General features: G+C 38.7%; 1 protein-coding gene across 5 annotated transcripts in view; it reads left to right on the top strand.

Annotated features, from left to right (window-relative positions):
* wdfy3 (WD repeat and FYVE domain containing 3) overlaps positions 1-22,360 on the top strand; it is a 104,071-nt gene extending 81,711 nt beyond the window's left edge. For 4 of the 5 annotated variants that reach the window (XM_077521041.1, XM_077521042.1, XM_077521040.1 and 1 more), the window contains 32 exons: positions 150-249; positions 422-582; positions 1,049-1,278; positions 2,595-2,704; positions 2,785-2,967; positions 4,234-4,397; positions 4,479-4,556; positions 4,634-4,864; positions 6,725-6,893; positions 7,075-7,244; positions 8,615-8,763; positions 8,852-8,972; positions 9,057-9,142; positions 9,213-9,293; positions 10,043-10,097; positions 10,186-10,305; positions 10,388-10,505; positions 10,574-10,680; positions 10,755-10,908; positions 10,987-11,078; positions 12,094-12,306; positions 13,300-13,441; positions 13,514-13,668; positions 13,903-14,061; positions 14,126-14,305; positions 15,502-15,684; positions 15,829-15,922; positions 16,016-16,159; positions 17,352-17,591; positions 17,839-17,950; positions 18,033-18,230; positions 20,113-22,360. In XM_077521041.1, the coding sequence (XP_077377167.1) occupies positions 150-249; positions 422-582; positions 1,049-1,278; positions 2,595-2,704; positions 2,785-2,967; positions 4,234-4,397; positions 4,479-4,556; positions 4,634-4,864; positions 6,725-6,893; positions 7,075-7,244; positions 8,615-8,763; positions 8,852-8,972; positions 9,057-9,142; positions 9,213-9,293; positions 10,043-10,097; positions 10,186-10,305; positions 10,388-10,505; positions 10,574-10,680; positions 10,755-10,908; positions 10,987-11,078; positions 12,094-12,306; positions 13,300-13,441; positions 13,514-13,668; positions 13,903-14,061; positions 14,126-14,305; positions 15,502-15,684; positions 15,829-15,922; positions 16,016-16,159; positions 17,352-17,591; positions 17,839-17,950; positions 18,033-18,230; positions 20,113-20,236 (4,623 nt within the window). In that variant the 3' untranslated portion in view covers positions 20,237-22,360. The remainder of the gene's footprint in view (positions 1-149; positions 250-421; positions 583-1,048; positions 1,279-2,594; positions 2,705-2,784; positions 2,968-4,233; positions 4,398-4,478; positions 4,557-4,633; positions 4,865-6,724; positions 6,894-7,074; positions 7,245-8,614; positions 8,764-8,851; positions 8,973-9,056; positions 9,143-9,212; positions 9,294-10,042; positions 10,098-10,185; positions 10,306-10,387; positions 10,506-10,573; positions 10,681-10,754; positions 10,909-10,986; positions 11,079-12,093; positions 12,307-13,299; positions 13,442-13,513; positions 13,669-13,902; positions 14,062-14,125; positions 14,306-15,501; positions 15,685-15,828; positions 15,923-16,015; positions 16,160-17,351; positions 17,592-17,838; positions 17,951-18,032; positions 18,231-20,112) is intronic. The other variant, XM_077521039.1, reaches the window with a different exon arrangement.
* The last annotated feature ends 17 nt before the right edge of the window (positions 22,361-22,377 follow it).

Below are 22,377 nucleotides of genomic sequence, written 5' to 3'. Positions count from 1 at the left end.
ATCTTCACAGAATTTATCCTTCAATTTCCTTCATAAGCATTCAGCTATTAGCGTTCAGGTTTCAGCATTCACACGCAATTTCTCCAGAAATTGCACTTAGTCTAGCTGATGTTGTCATTGTCTAAGGAAATAATTTTTGTGATCCAAAGGCATCTCCGGAACGTTCCACCAGAACTCAGCAGAAGGAGTTCCAGTCCAACATCCTGGATGGCGTCATGGAGCATCTGCTGGCCGCTGATGTCTTGCTGGGTGAGATGCAAATCAGTACGCTATTCAACATGCAAAGACAAAAAACAAAAAACAAAAAAACAAAAAACAAAAAACGTCTTCCTTGACCACAAATCTGCTATTTTGGCACAAATATCCCTCACTTTGCACAAAAGATAATAGATAGTCATATAAAAAATCCCCTTTCTCGCAGGCGAGGATTCATCGCTGCCCCTCAGCAGCGGCGGAAGCTACCAGATCCTGGTGCACAACGTCTTCTACTTCTGCCAGCGCGTGGTTGACAAGCTGTGGCAGGGCATGTTCAACAAGGACTCCAAGTTGGTGGTGGACTTCATCGTGCAGCTCATTGGACAGGTGCGCACACCAATTTAACTCCCAAAAACGTAAAAATATGTTCTATTTTAAATATTACCAGTGTCCCAAAGACGAATTTATACGTGTTTATTTTATTTTTTGATGCTAGAGCATACAGAAGGCTTTGATGCAGCCTCTCAACTGATGAGAACGGTTGAAGCAATGGTAGCTATTGTAAAAACGGCCAGCAGGTGGCAGCAGAGTATAAGAGATCAACCAGGGCCATATTGCAACAAGCTCTTTTTGACAATGTTTTCACCAGGAATGTGAATAATAATTAAACTTAGCTATATTCTTATGCTTATTGCTCCAAAGAAGAAAACGTATATTTTTGGCCCAATTGTGCACGTTTGAACAGTTAACGTCATATTTTGGACAAAATCTTCCTCAAATTGTTCTTGTCAAATTAGACAAATGTCGTTTTTGTTTATTTATTTTTTTTATTATTATTTTTTTCCGTGCTTAGTCGAAGAGGCGGTCCCAGGGTCTGTCGCTGGACGCGTTGTACCACTGCCTGAACCGCACGGTGCTCTACCAGCTGTGCCGGCCGCACAAGACGGTGGCGCAGCAGGTGGCGCTGTTGGATGCGCTGCGGGTCCTCACCGTCAACCGCAACCTGGTGCTCGGCCCCGGCAACCACGACCAGGACTTTGTGGCCTGCCTGGCGCATTGCTTCATCTGCCTGCATGCCGGCAGGTAAGGTCGGAAAATAAAACATAGAAATACTGCAAAAATCTGCCTAGCAGCAATTTTTGACATCCATTTTTTTTTTGATTGGGAACAAATGATGAACAAATTGAACAAGTTGACGTTGCTGGTATGATTGTTTGTTTGTTTTTTTTACTTGTTGGTGTTTGGTGCAAATTAGCATTGTCAACAAATTCTGCGTGGCAACAAGTGGCCTAATGGGCAAGACTAGTATATACAAAATTCTCATTGGCCACTATAAGACCTATGTCTATAAACCGGTATTGGTCTTCGGATATGGAATTCTACCTAGCAACAAATGACCTGGTGGTTGTGGCTATGTGATGCAAATTTTTATTGGTTTTTCTTTAGGGTTCAACAAATTGTTGCCTGGCAACAAGATACTCAATGGGCATGAATGGTACATTCTAATATTTTGTTGATCTCTGTGGCACAAATGATGGCGCTTGTCGAATTCTGCCTAGCAACAACTGATACTCTGGGCATGACCAGTAGATGCAAAGTTTTTATTCTTTGGAATTTAAAGAATTCTGCTTAGCAACAAGCTACCTGGTAGGTGTGACTTTTTTATTGGGCTTGACAAATTATGCCTAGCAACAAGTTGTCGAATAGGCCTGATTTTAATTGGTCTTTGGGTCACAAATGATGGTTCTTGACTACATCTGCCTGGCAGCAAGTTCCGTGGTGGCTACGACTTATAAATAACAATATTTTATTGGTCATTGGGGCATGAATGATGGTGCTCAGATAGTTCTGCCTAGCAACAAGTGACCTCTAGAGGCTGTCGCCATGTTACATTAATTTGCACTTTTCATACCAATTTATTGGTATTGGGAGACAAATGACCTTAGTGTGACTGGTATATGTCAGTGTTTGTGTATTTTTATATAAAAAAAATAGTCATTCAAACCCAAAAACGTATAAAATATGTTTTTTAATACTTTGGACTGCACTCCCAAAAACGTATTTATACGTTTTTAAATGTTTTTTATGCTAGAGCATACAGAAGGCTTTGATACAGCTTCTGACATGAAGAGGTTGCTTAAAGCAATAGTAGTTATTATGAAAAACGGCCAACAGGTGGCAGCAGTGTATAAGAGATTAGCCAGCTATATTCTAATGCTAATTTCTGCAAAACGGAAATAGATACAAATATACTTTTTTTTTTTTTTTTTCCTGACGAAAGAAGAGACTCTAATCTTTCTTTTGGTGGGCTCCATGTTTTTATAGCAATAGAACACAATATTCTGTGGATCAGTAAAACAGCCGTAAGTGTTTTTAAGTGTTGGCGTGTGCGTGTGCAGCAGCGTGGAAGGCTTTGGCCTGGAGGCAGAAGCTCGCATGACCACGTGGCATGTCATGATGTCGCCGGAAAACGAGAGTGACGCGGCGCACAACCACGACGTCAGCGAAGGTGAGACTCCGCAATTTGCCTTGGCGGAGGTCTTGTCTCGTTTGGGATGAACGGGCTTTTTTCTTTTTCTTTTTTCCCAGGGCGTCAGCTTTTGCTGAAGGCGGTGAACCGCGTGTGGACGGAGCTGATGCACAGCAAGCGTCAGATGCTGGAGGACATCTTCAAGGTGTCGCTGCCCTGCAACGACCGCGGCCATGTGGATGTCGCCACCGCCCGCCCCGCCCTGGAGGAGCCCGCGGTCAAGAGCTGGCAAAACCACCTGGGTGAGGATTAAAAAAAAAAAAAGTTCTTTTTTTTTATTTTTTTTTTTTATTTTTTTTATTTTTTTATTTTTTATACAATTAGTATTTGTCAAGTGAAAGGAAAAAAAAAAGTAGTAAGTTAGTGTTTTTATTTTATTTTGTTAACAATAACGTTTTTCAGTTTTACTTTTAGTTCATTAGTTTCCGTAAACTATAACAATCTTGGCTAAATCAGGGTTCATCGTTCACTCCTTCATTGTATCGCTGATTTTTTTTTTTTTTTTAGAGATTTTTTTAAAAGGGGGATTTTTTTTACCTCCTAATTTTCAGCTTTTTTGTTAATGTGGTTTCCCCAAACGTTTCACTCAGATATGCTTCATCTTTCATATTTCAGATTTACAATAACGCTTCAAATCGACATCGCAATATAGTAGAATGAAATTTTGAAAAAAACAAAACAAACAAAAAACATCAGTTGGTAGGCTTAGTCGTTCACATATATGTATATAATGTATTATTTATTCTCTGTTTACATATAATAATAAATGTTTATGCTACATATTAACTAAAATAACCTTGATTCTTAATTACCTTTTTTTTTTTCCATCTTTCACTTGACAAATACACCTTATATTAACACATTTGCTTCCAGTAATGTATAAATGCGTTGTTTTCAGTGTCCCAAAGATGTAAATTTTATTTTTATTTTTTTTATTTTATTTTTATTTTTTATGCTAGAGCATACAGAAGGCTTTGATGCAGCCTCTCAACTGCAAAGCACGATTGAAGAAATGGTAGTAATTACACAAACGGCCAGCAGGTGGTGGCAGAGAAAAGAGATCAACCGAAAAAAGCTCAATTACAGTTCTAAATAGATTTGTGAATATTGATGAAACTTAACTATATTCTAATGCTAATTGCTGCAAAACGGAAACTGATAGACGTATACTTTTTGCTGATGAAGGAAGAGACTTTAATCTTTCTTTTGTTAGGTTCCTTGTTTTTATAGCAATAGAACACAATATTCTGTGGGCCTTGCAAAATCAGGCAAAATCCAGTAAAACATGGCTGGGAGTGAATGAGTTAAAAAAATAACAAAAACTAAACGAAAATGTAGCATTTTCGTCAAAATATAAAGTAGCAAATATGCTCTAAAAACTAAATGAAACTACGGTAATTGAATTAAAAAAAACGTCAAAACAAAGGAAAAACTAACTATAAAGAAAAAAAAAACCACTGTAATTAATCAGCCAGCATCTAGTACAACGTATGTGTTCTTAATTCCAGTCCACGAGAAGAAGTGCATCAGCCGCGGCGAGGCGGCGGCGCCGGCAGCAGCCAGCCAGTCCAAACTGTCGCGGGTCAGCAGCGGTTTTGGCCTCTCCAAGCTGACGGGCGTGCGGCGCCACAAGAAGGAGAACAGCCTGAACAAGAACAGCCTCTCGGCACAGGCCAGCGCCAGCCCCGAATTACAAAATCCACACTCATAAATCTCAGGTCATCTCAATATGGTTTTGTTTTTGACGCCGCAGGAAGCCTTCCAGTGGATGTTCACGCACATCGCCGTGGTCAGAGACCTGGTGGCCTTGCAGTACAAAGAACACCAAGAGGTATTCACACAATTGTGCAATATAATAGCTCCAAAATGGCTTCAAATACGCCTATTCCCTGTCTGGTCATCTCCCAGCGTCAGCAGAACGCCCTCAAGTACGTGACGGAGGAGTGGGCGTCCATCGAGTACGAGCTCCTTCGCGAGCGGGGCCTGTGGGGGCCGCCCATCGGATCCCACCTGGACAAGTTCATGCTGGAGATGACGGAGGGCCCATGTCGCATGCGCAAGAAGATGGTGCGCAACGACATGTTCTACATCCACTACCCGTACATCCCAGAGACGGAAAGCAACGCAAACTCAGTGCAGGTACGCCTTTTGAAGGGATACCTGACTCATTGAGTCATTTTCAGCAGTGAAAAGTTAATATTTTGTCCATAATTAATGTGGTATCTGCATTATTTTTCATGTACAAATAATACCTTTTAAAAAAGTAATTTTTATACTTGCTGTCGACTGATGATGACATCACTTGTGCTGAGGAAGTAGGTAATGACCAATCATGGCTCAGTTTACTGACCAAACCCAGAAAACAGGTGAGCCATGATTGGTCGTTACCTCCTCAGCACAGTCGACGGCAAGTCGAAAAATTAATTTTTAAAGATATTAATTGTAAATGAAAAATAATGAAACTCCCACATTAATTATACACAAAATAATTAATTTTTACTGCTGAAAATGGCTCAGTGAGTCAAGTATCGCTTTTTTTAAGGCCACTTTCTCGCCGGGAGGTGACTTGTCGCTAGGCAGACTTCGTCACGCGTCGTCATATTTGTGCGCCAATTACCTAAATTATTGTCATGTATTACTTGTCACTTGGAAACATTTTTTGAGACCTAAAATCAATTAAAAAGAATTCACATACTGCATACCAGTCGTCTCACGTCGTCACTTGTTGCTAGGCAGAATTTATCAAGCACCCTTAAGGTACCACAACGAGTAACTAGACTAAGTGCAATTTCTGAGAAATTGCGTGGGAATGCTGAAAGCTGAATGCTTATGAAGTCAACTGAAAGATAAATTGTGAAAATTACAAAGTTTTGATTGGAAATGAATAAAAAGAAGCATTATCACAGAGCTGGTAATGATCAGTTGAGTTGTAGGTATGGAAGTGGGTGTGGAAAGTGAGACTTAGAAAAAGTTCAATGTCAGTCCCAATGAAAATGAATGGGGAAAAGTTGATATTTAACGTCAAATTGTGCGAGTACTGTAAGTAACGTGGAATCAGATGATATATACCCCGGAATGCGGGACTCTTTAAAGCAAGATAAGATTTGAATAGTGTAAATTGAAAGTATTATCTAGGAGATATTTTTTGGCAAAAAAGTGAGGAGAATAAAAATCCGAATAACATGTGAGATGCTTTCAGCATTCCCACAATTAAAAAGTAGCAAGCTACTTGTTGCTAGGCAGAATTTGTTGATCAGTTACAGTTTAAAAAAAAATAGTAAGTAGGGGGCTGCACAATATATCAAAAAAATATCAATATCGTGATATTGCCCCATGCAATATGCATATCGCAAAGACATGCAATAAGTTTCATTTGGAATTTTATGCTTTTGTCTGAATTTGACCAGTCATGCCGTTAACTAAAATGTGCACCGCCATCCAATAGGTGAACATTATCGAGATGTAATTACAATTAATTAACTAAGAATATATTGAGTTTGCTTATTTTGCTGCATGAAAAAAATCAATAGATCATAAAAATGTCATTTCCTTAGGTACATGTTAAATATTGCAATAATATCGATATCGCTCTATTCAGCAACTATATCGTATATCACATGATTTTTAATATTGTGCAAGACTAAAATCTAACAAATGTATTTGTTTTTATTTTTTTAATCTAAATACCACTAAAACAATTATTTCAGACACCCAATCAGCCATTTTTCTATTGCTAGCCAGAATTTGCGGTGCCCCAAAGACCAATTAAAAAAATATACATTTTATACCAAATAATATACCAGTCACGCCCACTCAGCCTCATGTTGCTAGGCAACATTTGTGGACCAATCACAGACCAATTAAAAAAAATTATATTTGAGCCATATTAGCAGATTTATTTTGGGGGTAGGAATTATAAAGTCAAACTTAAACTAACAAAAAAAAAAAATTATAAAAAATATTTCCCATTCACAATTTTTTTTTCTCCCTCCCGAGCAGAAACCGGTGCGCTACCGTCGCGCCATCAGTGCCGACAGCAAAGAGTACTACATGCGCCTTCTGTCGGGCAACCCGGGCATGTACCAACACTCGGTGGAGCACAGCACCGAGGGCGAGACCACCCGCCACGAACCCGAGCACGGGGAGGACACCATCGCACGGGTCAAAGGTGAGGCACGTGGGACAGGAACTAAACAATCACCACTTTCTTCTTGGAATATTATTATTTTTTTGATTATGTCATTTTTTTTTTTTTTGTGTGAAAGAATGACTAGTTTCATGATTGCTGTCTCATCAAATCAATCATTAGTCATTATTTTTGAAGGACTGCTTTTGTTTTCTTTTCTCAGGTCTGGTGAAGGCGCCGCTGAAGCGCTCTCGATCAACGGCGGACGGCGGCGACGAGGACGCTCAGGATCAGATCCAGGATCAGCTGCTGGAGTCGGGCGGACCCGAGGAGGAGCAGCAGCAGCGCACTGACAACACCGCTCTGTTGCGACTGCTGGAGGAGGGCGAGAAGGTTGGCATGACAACACATTTTGAACATTTGGGGGGAAAAAAACCCAAAACGATTTCTTCAGAAAATACCATTTCATTCACATAATAGCATTTTTTTTTCTTTTTTTAGAAAGAAATGCACATTCTTAGACTTAGACTTAGACTTAGACTTAGACTTGACTTTATTGATCCCTTTGGGATGGCTCCCTCTGGGAAAATGTCCAGCAGCAATAAGAACAGATAATAAAATAAAAAAATAATTCAATCAATCAATAAATAAGGTTATTACACCAGAGATTGAATTAATAATAATAATAATAATAATAATAATAATAATAATAATAATAATAATAATAATACCATAAAAATTCAGTCAGTCAATAAATAAGGTTATTACACCAGAGATGTAATTAATAATAATAATAAAAATAATAATAATAATAATAATAACAATAATAAAAAATTCAATCAATCGATAATTAAGGTTACCACACCGGAGATTAAATAAAAATAATAATAAGAGAAAATGTAAATAATTAAAATTAATAATTCTGATTAATAAAAATAATTACTAATTATAATTAATAATTATAATTGATAATTAATAAAAAATAATTAATTATAATTAATAATAATAAAATAATTGTGCTTCATTCTCAAATTATTGTTTTTGTCACTGTTCTTGTAATATTCTTTTTCCATAAAAAACTACCAACTAAATCTTTATATATTTTGCCTTTTTTTTCTAAAAAAATTAATCCAACTAAATAATAAACAATAATGTGCTTTTTTTTTCAACCTTAATTTTCATCCAATTTACATTCTTTTGGAAGCACATACACTTAATTTTCTTTTGAAAAATACGATTACAATTTTTCTCAAAGACAAACTTTTCCACCGCTCAAGAACACAGATGTATTCATTGAAAATATACAACAGGTTTTCATGGATGAAAAACAAATTATTTTCATATAATACACTTTTTTTTCTTGAAAAATACCATGATTTTTTTTTTTTTTTACTATTTTATTTCATGAAAAACTACCAACTAAATTTGTATATATTTTGCCTTTTTTCTAGAAACTAAATCCAACTAAATTCTCTTCATGTGGTTTTTTTCAACCTTAATTTTCTTCAAATTTACCTTCTTTTGGAAGCATATACACTTAATTATTCTTAAAATATAAAATGCTATTACAATTTTTCTCAAAATACAGACTTTTTGAACGCTCAAAAATACAGGTTTATTCATTGAAAATATACCACAGGCTTTCATGGATAAAAACAAATTATTCTTACATACAACACTTTTTTTCATGAAAAATACTATGCTATTTTTTTCTATTAATACAACTATATTATTGATATATGTCACTGTTTGTTTGTGTTTAGATCCAGCACATGTACCGCTGCGCCCGCGTTCAGGGTCTGGACACCAGCGAGGGTTTGCTGCTCTTTGGAAAAGAACACTTCTACGTCATTGACGGCTACACTATGACCGTGTGCAGAGAGATCCGGGACATCGACACGCTGCCGCCCAAGTATGCGTCTGCACTTCAATATTGTCTTTTCAAGCACAAATACCCTGCAAAAAAGTTTTTCAAATTCTGTACTGTTGTGGCGTGCTAGCTTGCACGAGGCCATCATCCCCAGGGGCGCGCGCCAGGGTCAGAGTCAGCTGAAGCGGACGTGCAGCATCTTCGCCTACGAGGACATCAAGGAGGTGCACAAGCGACGCTACCTGCTGCAGGTACAACTTGTTCTTTTGGCTTTATGGGGGTGCGCCGTCTCTGTCAGGGTGTTGAACTTGTGTTTTGTTGTTGTCGTGCGGCAGCCAATGGCAGTGGAGGTGTTCTCCGCCGACGGGAGGAACTACCTGCTGGCTTTCCAGAAGGGGGTTCGCAACAAAGTCTATCAAAGGTAATGATTACTCCCTTTTTTTCATACTTTGAGTGGACTCTGTAGTCATTATAAAACCGATCCCCCGTAGGTTCCTGGCAGTGGTGCCGTCGCTGGCCGACAGCTCCGAGTCAGTATCAGGACAGAGGCCAAACACCAGCGTGGAACAAGGGTGCGTTTCATTTCAATCAATCAATCAATCAATCAATCAAACTTTATTTATATAGCACCTTTCATACATTCAAATGCAACTCAAAGTGCTGAACAATTAAAACATCCATAATACAATAAAAAGAAAAAGCCAAACCCCCCCATATCCCCATGATCGTACCCACAGACACATGCAAACCACAACATGGCGGGGCACAGAGGAACCCTGTGAGGAAAGGCTCCCAGGAGGAGTTCATCAAAAATTTATGTTAAGATGAAAGGGGAGAAATTGTACAGAACAATTTTACAAGGAATGCTAACATTCAGTGCTAACAATCAAAATGATCTTGTAATAAAGCTAATGAAGGTGTTACCAGTGCAGTGGCTATGGCTAACGTTACAAATCATTACTAGCGGCTAATGCTAACATTAGTAAAACTGCTACGTTCACTAAAACGAGAAATGCGGCAGTGTCCCTATCGCTAACAATAGACAAACTGATAATGCTGACATCAGAAAAATTAAAACCTTCACTGATGCTAGCAAGAAGAAAATATGATACAGCCACTAATGCTAACATCAGAAGAACATGTTAGTGCTAACTCGCAAAAATGCTATTATCACTAACACAAAGAAAGAAAGAAAAAAGCTACTGTTGCTAACATGCTAACATCAGAACAACTGCTACTACCGCTAATACAAAATACTGACACAGATGCTAATGCTAACCTGAAGCTAACTATCTAAGTGCATATGTCATGTTGTCATCAGGTCTGGTCTCCTTAGCACTTTGGTGGGTGAGAAGTCTGTGACTCAGCGTTGGGAGGTAAGAAGCGGCCATCTTGTGTGGCAAGTTGGACCCTTATCCTGGTCCAGGTCCTGTCCTGACTTTCTTAATTTTTTATTTCCCCCAGCGAGGAGAGATCAGTAACTTCCAGTACCTGATGCACCTCAACACGCTGGCGGGACGATCCTACAACGACCTGATGCAGTATCCCGTATTTCCCTGGATCCTGGCCGACTTTGACTCCGAGGTGAGTTTCGCGCCGGGGCAGGTGACCGGCTGCCCCCGTCCGTCTCAAAGCATGTTGCGCTGATTCTGGTTTTGCGGTGAAGGAGCTGGACCTGAACAACCCCAAGACTTTCCGCAATCTGGCCAAGCCCATGGGGGCGCAGACAGATGACCGGCTGACGCAGTACAAGAAACGTTACAAGGACTGGGAGGACCCCAATGGTAATGCGTGACGATTACCACTGTCAAGTGAATGATTGACACAAGATTTCTTTTTTTTTCCTGCACAGGCGAAACCCCCGCCTACCACTACGGCACACACTACTCGTCCGCTATGATCGTAGCCTCCTACCTGGTGCGCATGGAGCCTTTCACGCAGATTTTCCTCAGACTACAGGTGAGAAGAATCCCAATCCTATTAAAGCTAAGCTAACGACACCAAGCTAACGTCACTGGTCCCTCCTCCACCAGGGTGGCCATTTTGACCTAGCCGACAGGATGTTCCACAGCGTCCGCGAGGCCTGGCTCTCCGCCGCGAAGCACAACATGGCCGACGTCAAGGAGCTCATCCCCGAGTTCTTCTACCTGCCGGAGTTCCTGCTCAACTCCAACAACTTTGATCTGGGTCAGTAGCGGCTAACTTGCTAGCGTAGCAGCAAACAACATCCGCTGATGCTAACTGCTATCTGTTTGAGGCTAATAGGAGCCAAGCAGAATGGCACCAAGCTGGGCGACGTCATCTTGCCTCCGTGGGCCAAGGGTGACCCCCGGGAGTTCATCCGGGTACACAGAGAGGTGCGCTGTTAGCATTCGCTTTCCATATAGTTTTTAAGCTACGCACCGCTTTGGACATCCAGAGTAGCACCCTAAAAAAAAAAAAAAGTTAATTGCTGTCTTGTCCAAACTTGTGTACCTCCACTCCCTTGCATATAGTCTTTGGAAAACTTTTGGAGCTGCGCACCCCCCAGAAGTGATAGCGCACGTCCTCTCCTCCTCACACATACTCAAAAACAAGTTTATTAATAGAGTCCTTCACAAACATTCAATCCTGAACACCCCCTTCAACATCCCAGAAGTATTCACGCACCCCCTCTTTTCTGCACACCACCTAAAAAAAAAGTTTGCTGCAGGCTTTCTTATATATTTGGATCTGCGCACCCACCTAGTTCAGCATCACAAAAGTGTTAGGGCACCCTCTCTCAATCGCACACTCCCTCAGTAATAGTTTTGTACAGTCTTGGCATAGGTTTTTGAGCTGCGCACCCCCTAGAAGTGATAGCGCACCCCCTCTCCTCCGCACACATGCTCAAAAACTAGTTTACTAGAGTCTTTCATAAAGGTTCAATGATGCACACCCCCTTCAACATCCCAGAAGTGTTCATGCACCCCCTCTTTTCTGCACACCACCTCAAAAAACTAAGTTTGGTGCATTCTTGCTTATATTTTTGGATCTGCGCACCCACCCAGTTCAGCATCACAAAATTGTTAGGGCACCCCATCTTCCTCACACACCAACATCAATAAACACATTTTGTAAAGCTGTGCACCACCTTCAACATCTTGCTTGAGTTGGTGCACGCCTCTTCCCACTGCACACTTTCAAAATAGAAAAGTTTTTATTATACCTTCTCTTGCACACTCCCTTGAGCACCACCAGAGTTCGATATTTTCAATCTCGCGCACCACGCAGATGGCCCTGGTGCACCCCCGCCGTTCAGGCGTGCTCTATATTAAACATTTGTGCTTCATTTGTGGTCATGCTTTCATTCTTAATCCTTTTTTTTTTTCTTTTTCTTTTTTTTATGTCCAGGCACTGGAGTGCGATTACGTGTCGGCGCACCTCCACGAGTGGATTGACCTGATCTTCGGCTACAAACAGCAAGGTCCTCCCGCCGTGGAGGCCGTCAACGTTTTCCACCATCTCTTCTACGAGGGCCAGGTGGACATCTACAACATCAACGACCCACTCAAGGAGACCGCAACCATCGGATTCATCAACAACTTTGGGCAAATCCCCAAGCAGGTGCTAATGCTAATGCTAACATCATTGTTGACGTTAACACCACAGTACTGCTAATACTAATATATAAAAAGTGTATATGGAGCTAGTAATAAGTAAGTACAGTTAACGTGGCTAATGTTGTCACCACTGCTAATGCGGCTCATGCTACCATCTAAAAATTGATGTAAAAAAAATTGCGATTGCCACTAATGCTAAATACCTTTAAAAAAAAATAACTATATTGTAGCTAATGCTAATGTTATGCAAATGTCATGTTGCTAATTTTGGCTAATGCTATTGCTGTTGATGTAAACGCCACAAAATGTCACTGCAGCTAATGCGACTACATAAAAAATGCTATTTTAGTTAATAGTATTGCTTGTAGTGTGGCTAATGCTAACCTCCTAAGACTGCCACTCATGCTAATGCTAATTAGGGATCTAATGATATCCAAACATCACGGTACGGTATTATTACGATATTTATCACGATATTGTAGGGAGGTTGACGATACAAAAAAAGTCACAATATTATACAAAAATGAGCTCATACGGAAAAAAAAACCAAAAAAAAAACAAACAAACAAAAAAACATAATATTGTGCTTTTGTACATTACAGCAATGCATATAAATGCCTACAATCTCTAATAACGCTTAATATTGAGGCACTTACTTACAAATACACGCACACAATGAGTTCCTCCACATACTGACTCGGTTCACAAACATACATCCGCCTTCATCTGACCATTAGCGTGGATTTTCAACATAGAAGGGCCAAAAAATGCCTTGTGAAAATTAAACTGTACTAAAAAACTAGCCACCAGAGGGTGTTAGAACCGCACAAATGGAAATTAACCCGACTTTTTTCACAGATGTGCTGCTTTTAATATCATGACATGACATTGATGATATATTGTAGCAGTTTTAATATCGCAATATCACGATATTGCTGTTATCGTTACATCCCTAATGCTAATGTCACAAACGTGTGCGTTTGCGTGTGTGTTGCAGCTGTTTAAGAAGCCACACCCACCAAAACGGGTGCGCAGCAAAGTTAACGGCGACGCCGCCAACGTTCCGCCGAGCTCCACCGGCGAGAAGATCTTCTTTTACCACCTGGACAACCTTAGACCCTCACTGGCCCCCGTCAAAGGTACACGAGCACACGCACTCACATATGATGTAATGAGACATATTATAAATGTTATTGTTGTTTTTGTTTCAGAGCTGAAGGAGCCGGTGGGTCAGATCGTATGCACCGACAAAGGCATCTTGGCTGTGGAGCAGAATAAAGTGCTGACTCCGCCCACGTGGAACAAGACTTTCGCGTGGGGCTACGCCGACCTCAGCTGCCGCCTGGCCAACTATGAGTCTGATAAGGTCGGTGACAGTCCTCCAAAGAACCACACTTGTGTCAGTGTCAGTTAGATTTATAGGATGGAAGAAGAGAAAAAACGAGATCCAGGCTTTGCAGGAGGCTGGCTTAGCCAAAAATTACCCAGCTGAGACACCTCTTGGTCGGGCAAAAATCTGAGCATGCCTGGGCACTTTGCTTTGGAGCTCAAAAAAGTAAAAAGCATTATGTTCATGTTCATGTTTTTTTTTTTCTTTCAGGCGTTGGTGGTGTACGAGTGTTTGTCCGAGTGGGGTCAGATCTTGTGCGCCATCTGCCCCAACCCTAAGCTGGTGATCACGGGCAGTACCAGCACGGCCATCTGCGTTTGGGAGACGGGCACGTCCAAAGAGCGAGCCAAGACGCTCGTGCTCAAGCAGGTAAAACGATTTTACCATTTTAATGCCACGCCACGATGCGACCCGCTCTGGCATGTGTTCGCAGGCGCTGCTGGGCCACACGGACGCCGTCACGTGTCTGACGGCGTCGTCCGCGTACCACATCGTGGTCAGCGGCTCCCGGGACAGAACCTGCATCGTGTGGGACCTCAACAAGCTCTCCTTCGTCACGCAGTTGCGAGGACACCGCGCTCCCGTCTCGGCGCTCTGCATCAACGAGCTCACGGTTCGTGCAAAGACAAAATCTCGCTGCCGGCCGAGTCGCTGCATTTCCAGTTCGTTCAATGGGAAACTTTTCCTCGTGAACCAAGTGACATTCCTAAATTATAAAAAGAATTTAACTAATGTAAAATGAGTCTTAAATAAACAAAAGCTGCTCATCTGTCAGAGAAAAGTAACAGAGAGGGATGTTCTATTCTATTGTCATGAAAATGCAACAGCTACTAACGCTAACATAAATATTAACGTCTGACCAATATTGACTTTTTTGGACCAATGCTGATTCCAATATTTGGCAGAATAAAATTCCGATCCCATATAATTAGTTAACTAATCTAAAGACATAACTTATTTAATATTTTGTCTTTTAGTAGTTGTTCAAATAAAAAAGAAAAAATTGCCAGAAATCAGCTATTTTTTTCCCCCCATTTTTGCCGATTCCAATTTTTGCCAAGTAAAAAAAATAAAATAAAATTATTTGTATGTCATAAGCTTTGGTTTATGTTATAATGTGTTAATGTGTAAAAATGGCAAAAATCGGCTCTTTTTTTTTTTGTTGCTGATTTTAAAATGGCTGATATCGACCTCTTAATCAGCCAGCTGGTTGGGTCCTCGTAAAAATATGTAAATGCTACTGTGGCAAATACTAACATCCCAAAACTACTCCTATACCTAATGCTAACATCCCAAAAACGCTACTGTGGGTAATGCTAACATTCCCAAAACACTTCTGTGGCTAATGCTAACATGCCCAAACCACAATTGTGGCTAATGCTAGCATCCCAAAACCACTACTGTGGCTAATGCTAACGTCCCAAAACCACTACTGTGGCTAATGCTAACGTCCCAAAACCACTACTGTGGCTAATGCTAGCATCCCAAAAACGCTACTGTAGCTAATGTTAACATCCCAAAAACGCTACGGTGGCTGACGCTAACATCCCAAAAACACTTCTGTGGCTAATATTGAAATCCGAAGCCACAATTGTGGCTAATGCTAACATCCCAAAAACACTTCTGTGGCTAATACTGAAATCCCCAAACAGCAATTGTGGCTAATGCTAACATACCAAAATTGCTACTGTGGCCAATGCTCCCTAAATTGCCATTTTGACAAAAACCCGTTAACTGCTCCAAACACTTGTATCACAAAACTACTACTATTTCTAAAATACTAATGCTAGCTCACGTGTGCATGTGCAGGGTGACATCGTATCGTGCGCGGGCACGTACATCCACGTGTGGAGCATCAACGGCAGCCCCATCGCCAGCGCCAACACCTTTACAGGACGCAGCCAGAACATTTCGTGCTGCTGCGTATCCGAGATGAACGAGTGGGACACTCACAACGTCATTGTCACAGGACACTCGGACGGTGTCGTCAGGGTAAACACACTCAAAAACCTAAAAAAGCCAGCTAGCACCACAAGCTAATGTGGGATTCCTCTTTCCTTACATAATGTATTTTACACCTACATTTGGTGACTATCAAGTGATTTTTTTAACTTGAGCGCTTTGTTGTTTTTGTAGTTCTGGAGGATGGAGTTCCTCCAAGTCCCAGAGACCCCCGCTCCCGAACCCATTGAGCCCGATGTGCCAGACTGCTGCGGTGACGACAAACTCGGTGAGACAGACAGAAATAATTAAAAAAATAAATAAAACTAAGTGTTCAAATGTTGCCAGGAAATGTCATGCAATTTTTTCTCCGATTCTCCAGAGGGTGGCGATGAGGACAGCAGTGAATCAGATGGAGAAGAAGGAGGCGGAGCAGGAAGTAGTCTGAGTCAGGAACACAAAAGAGCACGCAACCCGTCTAGTCAACCGGGGAGCCAGCCGGGCAGCGCCGTGCACAGACCAAGAGGTGAAACACCGCCGCAAAGAATGCTGATGTCCCAAAAACATGACTGTGGTTAATACTGAAATCCCCAAACTGAAATTGTGGCTAATGCTAACACATCCCCAAATTTGCCATTATTTTCCTTCAGAAAAAAAAAAAATACAAGAATGTCATTTAAAAAAAATATATATACATATTAAGTCTTATTTTTAAAGGGAAAAGCAACCCTTCAAATTTTCAGGAAAAGGGACATTTTCAAGAAAAACTAAAGTTTTTCAAGAATGTTTTAAATGTCTCATTTTCAAAAAGGACAAAATACTTTTTTAACTCACTTTTTAAAGGTAAAAGCAATCAAGTAACATTTTCTTCAAGAAAAAAAAGTACAAAAAAAAATTGTAAAGCCAAAAGTTCAATTTTTCAAGAAAAATATGCGTTTTTAAGAAAATAAGTAAATAAAAATTCAAGGAAAAAGTCATTATTCAAGAAAAAAAATCATCACATTTTTTTCCAAGGAAAAAGTGAAGTTGTAAAGACAACAGTTCTTTTTTTTCAAGATAAATATGGATTTAAAAAAGTAATGAACAAGGAATTGAGGAACAATGATTCAAGGAAAACACACATTTAAAGAAAAAAATTCAAGTCACATTTTTTCAAGAAAAAGTATAAAATTGTAAACACAAAAGTTCATTTTTTCAAGAAAAATGTACATTTTTTAAGAAAAAAGTAAAGAAAAAAATTCAAGTCACATTTTTTTTTCAACAAAAAAGTAAAAAATTGTACAGACAAAAGTTCAATTTTTAAAGAAAAATATGCATTTTAAGAAAAAGTAAAGAAGAAAAAGGAAAAGGTCATTTTTCAAGAAAAAAATTAAGTCACATTTTTCCCCCCCAAAAAAGGAAAAAAAAATGTATAGACAAAAGTTTTTCAAGAAAAATACGCATTTTTAAGAAAAAAGTAAAGAACAAAAATGAAAGGAAAAGGTAATTTCAAAAAAAAAAAAATTCAAGTCACATTTTTCAAGAAAGAAGTAAAAACTCATGCTTTTCTGTAAAAGTCCAATTTTACAGGCTAAATAGTCAAATGTTGGTATGTGGTTGTGCCATTATGACAAAAACAGCTGGCTCCAGATCACATACAGCATTTATGCACATAAGACGCACCTACAGGGCAAAACTAAAGCATGAGCATCTTGTTGTTGTTTTTTTTCTCCCTCCAGGTCCATCTGCGCGAGGCGGTGCGTCATGGTCGATGGACAGCGGCTCGGACGACTCCCGCCGCTGGTCCGACAGCCTGAGTATTGATGAGAAGGACGGCTTCGTGTTCGTCAATTACTCGGAAGGCCAACACAAGGCCGCGCACCCCCACCACTCGCACCCGCACGGCCTCGGCAGCGCCAACGCTCAACTGTTGCAAGCGCCTGCCGTGGAGGCGCGCAACTTCAACCAGCTCAGGGCAGGTAGGTATTGTTATTGACCCCCATGGGTGTGCGTGCTAATCACTAACAGAATTTGCGCACCGCTTTTTCTCCATCCACCCACAAATGATAAACAGATCTCAACAAAACTTATTCTGCATATAATGATCAAGATTTTGAGTTCTACAAAAGCAATTGCCTACAATTTTAGGCTGCACACCCCCTTGAGCACTACAACAGATTTGGGGGCGTGCGCCAGCTAACTGCTAGCTTGCTAACATGTCGACAGGCTACAGGTGGGAGCGACAGCTGGTCTTCCGCAGCAAACTCACCATGCACACGGCGTTCGACCGCAAGGACAACGCGCACCCTGCCGAGATCAGCGCGCTCGCCATCTCCAAGTGAGATGACGCCATTTTGTCTTGCTACGAATGATTTCGCTTACACCGCTCACCTTCTTTTTTTTTTTTCTTTACCTGCCAGGGACCACAGCAAGATTTTGGTGGGTGACGGTCGCGGTCGCGTCTTCAGCTGGTCGGTGAGTGACCAGCCGGGGCGCTCGGCCGCCGACCACTGGGTGAAGGACGAGGTGGTGGACAGCTGCTCGGGGTGCGCGGTGCGCTTCTCCCTCACCGAGAGACGGCACCACTGCCGCAATTGTGGACAGCTGTTTTGCCAGAAGTAAGTTCAACATGGACAAAATCATTTTTTCGAGAAGTGGCGTACGCACCATCAAAACATGATTTAAAAATAAAGGGTAAAAACAAGATCACAATATTTGACACGCTAACACATTTTTCAGGAAAAGTCGTGTTTTTCAGGAAAGTGTGTCATGTTTTGCGAGAGCAAGAGTCTCTTTCAAGTCACATTATCAAGAAAACCTCAAATTCCTTCAGAAAAAAATATTTTTCAAGAATGTCTTTTTTTTTTTTTTCAAATTAAGTCTTATTTTGAAGGTGAAAAACAACCCTTAAAATTTTCATTTAAAAGGGACATTTTCAAGAAAAAGTAAAATTTTTCAAGAGTATTTTTTAATGTCTTATTTTCAAAGGAAAAATACTTGCTTTTTTTTTAAAGTCACTTTTTCAAGGTAAAAAAAATTCCAAGTCACTTTTTTCTTCAAGAAAAAGGTAAAAAAAAAAAAAAAAAAAGTAAAGTCAAAAGCTTTTCAAGAAAAATATACTACATTTTTAAGAAAAAAGCAAAGAAACAATTCAAAGAAAAGGTAATTTTTCATGAAAAAAATTCAAGTCACATTTTCAAGAAAACCTCAAATTCCTTCAGAAAAAAAAAAATTCAATGTGTTTTTTTTTTTAATTAAGTCCTATTTTGTAGGTGAAAATTTTTCATTAAAAGGGACATTGTCAATTAGGAAAAGTACAATTTTTCAAGAGTATTTTTTAATGTCTTATTTGCAAAGGAAAAATACTTAACTTACTTTTTTATCGCCACCTTTTCAAGGTAAAAAGAAAAGGTAATTTTTCAAGAAAAGAAATTCAAGTCACATTTTTTTCAAGGAAAAGGTAAAAAATTGTAAAGACAAAAATTCTATTTTTCAAGAAAAATCAATTTTTAAGAAAAAAGTAAGGAACAAAAATTTAAGGAAAAGTTCATTTTTCACGAAAAGAAATTCAAGTCACATTTTTTTTCAAGAAAAAGGTAAAAAAAAAATGTAAAGAGAAAAGTTCTTTTTTCAAGAAAAAAAAATTCAAGTAACATTTTTTTCATGAAAAAAAGTAAAACAAAAATGTAATGACAATAGTTCAATTTTTCAAGAAATATATGCATTTTTAAGAAAAAAATAAAGAACAAAAATTCAAGGAAAATGTCATTTTTCAAGAAAAAAAAGGCAAGTCACATTTTTTTATGTCATTCTTAATTTGAAGTGGAAGGACACTTTTTTTTTCTTTACAATAAAAGTTGTACCTTTCTGTAAAAGTAAAAAATTTCAGGCTGAATAGTCAAATTTTGGTGGTTGATTTTAAGTCTGGTAAAGCACTTAAAAAAAATTGTGGGTAAAATGCTATATAAATGTTGATTCATTTATTTCGACAGTCAAAATTATAGAGCAAAAGAAAAAGTAGATTTTTTTTTTCTTAAGGAAAAAAAAAAAATATATATATATATATATATATATATAATATTAAGAGTCACATTTTTAAGTAATTCTTATTTTTAAGAGGGGAAAATAACATTTTTAATGAATTGAATGAATTTTTAATGAATGTTTTGAATGTTAAAAATTTTCAGGCTATGTTTTCTTGTTTTTCAAGAATGAGTCATATTTTGGGAAGAAAAAGTTAAGTGGGCTTTTAAGAAAAATTCCAGTCACATTTTTTCAAGAAAATATCAAAACATGACAAAACCACCAAAGAGATGCAAAACAAAACAAAAACGTCTTTTCCCCACCAGTTGTTTTAAATGCAAATTATTTTCCTGAACGTTGCACACCCTCTTTTGACCCTTTACACATCCTTAAAACAGGATTTAAAAAAAACACAAAAAAAAACCCATCAACTTCAACTTATGGAAAAAAAACTGCAAACGTGTTATTGTTGTTCAGGTGCAGTCGCTTCCAGTCGGAGATCAAACGTCTGAAGATCTCGTCGCCTGTGCGCGTGTGCCACAACTGTTACTGCAACCTGCAGCACGAGCGCACCACCGCCAACGACGAGCACAAGAACTGAGCCCCGCCCACTTCCTCTTCCGCCAGGTGTTTATAGTGTACATACATGTAACCACGGCCTTTTGAACACCCACAAAAAAATAAAAAAGGCAAATGTAACATAACGGCTAGCAGGTGGACATCAAAGAGATATGAATGTCACTCATGAATAATAATGTCACTTGTTATGCAAAAATTGTGTCCACTTTTTTTTTTTTTTCTTTCTTTTTTTTTTTGCGCCAAATGGTTGAGTTGCTGCTTCCTGAAGAGACTGGATGGACATGTTGAAATATCATATCTTATATCTTGAAATAACTTTAATATTAATAATGTCTGGTCAGTCTTGAGTTAAGTGTACAGGATTTTCTACCAAAAGGGATTTTCTTCAATGTGTGCGTGTTGTTGTTGTTGTTTTTAAATATATTAATTTGTTGACCATGCCCACAGGCATGATTATCATCATCATCATCATCATCATTATCATCATCATCATCATGTCATGATTAATTATCAGGACAAAACAAACATGTTCCAGATGTTGTTTCGGTTGCAAACAGCAGGAATGTACACACTTTGAAACACATCATTGATTAGGTTCTTTTATTTAAAAAAAAAAAAAAAAAAAAAGTGCATATTTTGAACCTGGTTGCAGCCAACTGCGAGTGCCAAAAATGTATTCAATAAAATGAAAATAATACATCATAAACGTACAAGAGTAAAGTCAGAAATTACTCGCGAAAACTAAATATATTTAGTGTATTATTTTTTTTCTTTTTCAAAACCAAGGTCTTGATTTTAGCAGAACAAATTCAGATTATTCCTAATCTTTTTTCATTTTAGAATTTTCATGAAAAATTCTGTATAATAAGTTGTTTTTTGTTTTGTTGTTGTTTTTTTTGCTTAGGGGGAAAAAAATATTACTTTTTTTCTAGTTTTTTCATCTTTTCATCTTCTTTTTCTGAAAAAAAAAATCAAGCTGCTTATTTTGTTGAAAAATGTAATTTATAGTAATTCTATGTCATGTCTATTCAGATCAGTAAAAAAATCATCTTATAATTTTATTTCTCTGATAATTTGTATTTAATTTTCTAATAAGTTTTTATAGAAAAAAACACAATCGCAAACTTGTAATTCCTTTCTTGAAAATGAAATCTGACTTTTTTCTTGTAATTTTACACTTGTTTCCACACAAAATACTTTCTTTTAAATTATTTACATTATTCTTGTAATGCAATATTACAAAAATGTCGCCCCTCTCTCTAACGTGGCACTTGTCTTCTTAAAGTGACCACTAGAGGTCGCCAAACCTCACACGTTAGCCTCTTTTAAAATTTTGTTCAGAGCAAAATTTTTAAATTTTGTTCAGAGCAAGAAAAATATTACTTTTTTAAAATCTCATACAACAAACGTTTTGGAGGTCAGCTCTTGGTTTTGATGGCCACCATAAGAAAAAAAAAATTAAATGGCTGCAGCCAGGTTCACAAACGCAACACGGTGGTGGTGGCCATTGTTGATGATGTCATAGCGTCGTTGGGTGTGCAATCAGCAGTGAACAAATGAACATTTTTTTTTATGGTTGACTTTTTCATTTTTATGACATGTTTGCACAGTCCCTGATGACATTTCACATGTACAAAGTATTTATGCAATGACGGCTGCTTTTACATTTAATCTTTTTTCTTTTTTTTTTATTACTAAAAAAAGAAGATTGTTGCATGAACATGGTGGACTGACTGTGAGCATCAGTACCACAACAACAAGACTTTCTTCTTCTTCTTGTCGTCATTGTCTTTTTTTCGTGCGTTTGTGTCGCGTTTTTGCAAGGAAAAGACTTCTTTTTTTCTTTTTTTTGTGGGCTGGGCCCGACACTCGACACTCACAAGGGACACAAGGACACGCCCACCCGCTGGGAAAAAAAAAAGAAAAAAAGACGGTGGGTTCTGCTAATTGAAGATTTTGCTGTGCAATCTGTGCTACATGAATGTTTCTTCTTGTTTTTGTGTTCACACGCCACAAAATTATGTAAAAACAAAAAACGAACAAATCTTACACCCTCATCATCATGGAAACGAGATGTTACGATAATGCAATAGAGCTGATACTTATTCTTTAGCCTTTCAATAAATAATTACTGTTTACCACCAAATGGCTCATTCGTTGACA

This window comes from Festucalex cinctus, chromosome 5 (genome assembly GCF_051991245.1).
Source record: "Festucalex cinctus isolate MCC-2025b chromosome 5, RoL_Fcin_1.0, whole genome shotgun sequence".
In the NCBI taxonomy this organism is placed as follows: Eukaryota; Metazoa; Chordata; class Actinopteri; order Syngnathiformes; family Syngnathidae; genus Festucalex; species Festucalex cinctus.
The sequence above is the reverse complement of the archived record's forward strand: the minus strand, read 5'-3'. Positions and strand labels throughout refer to the sequence as shown.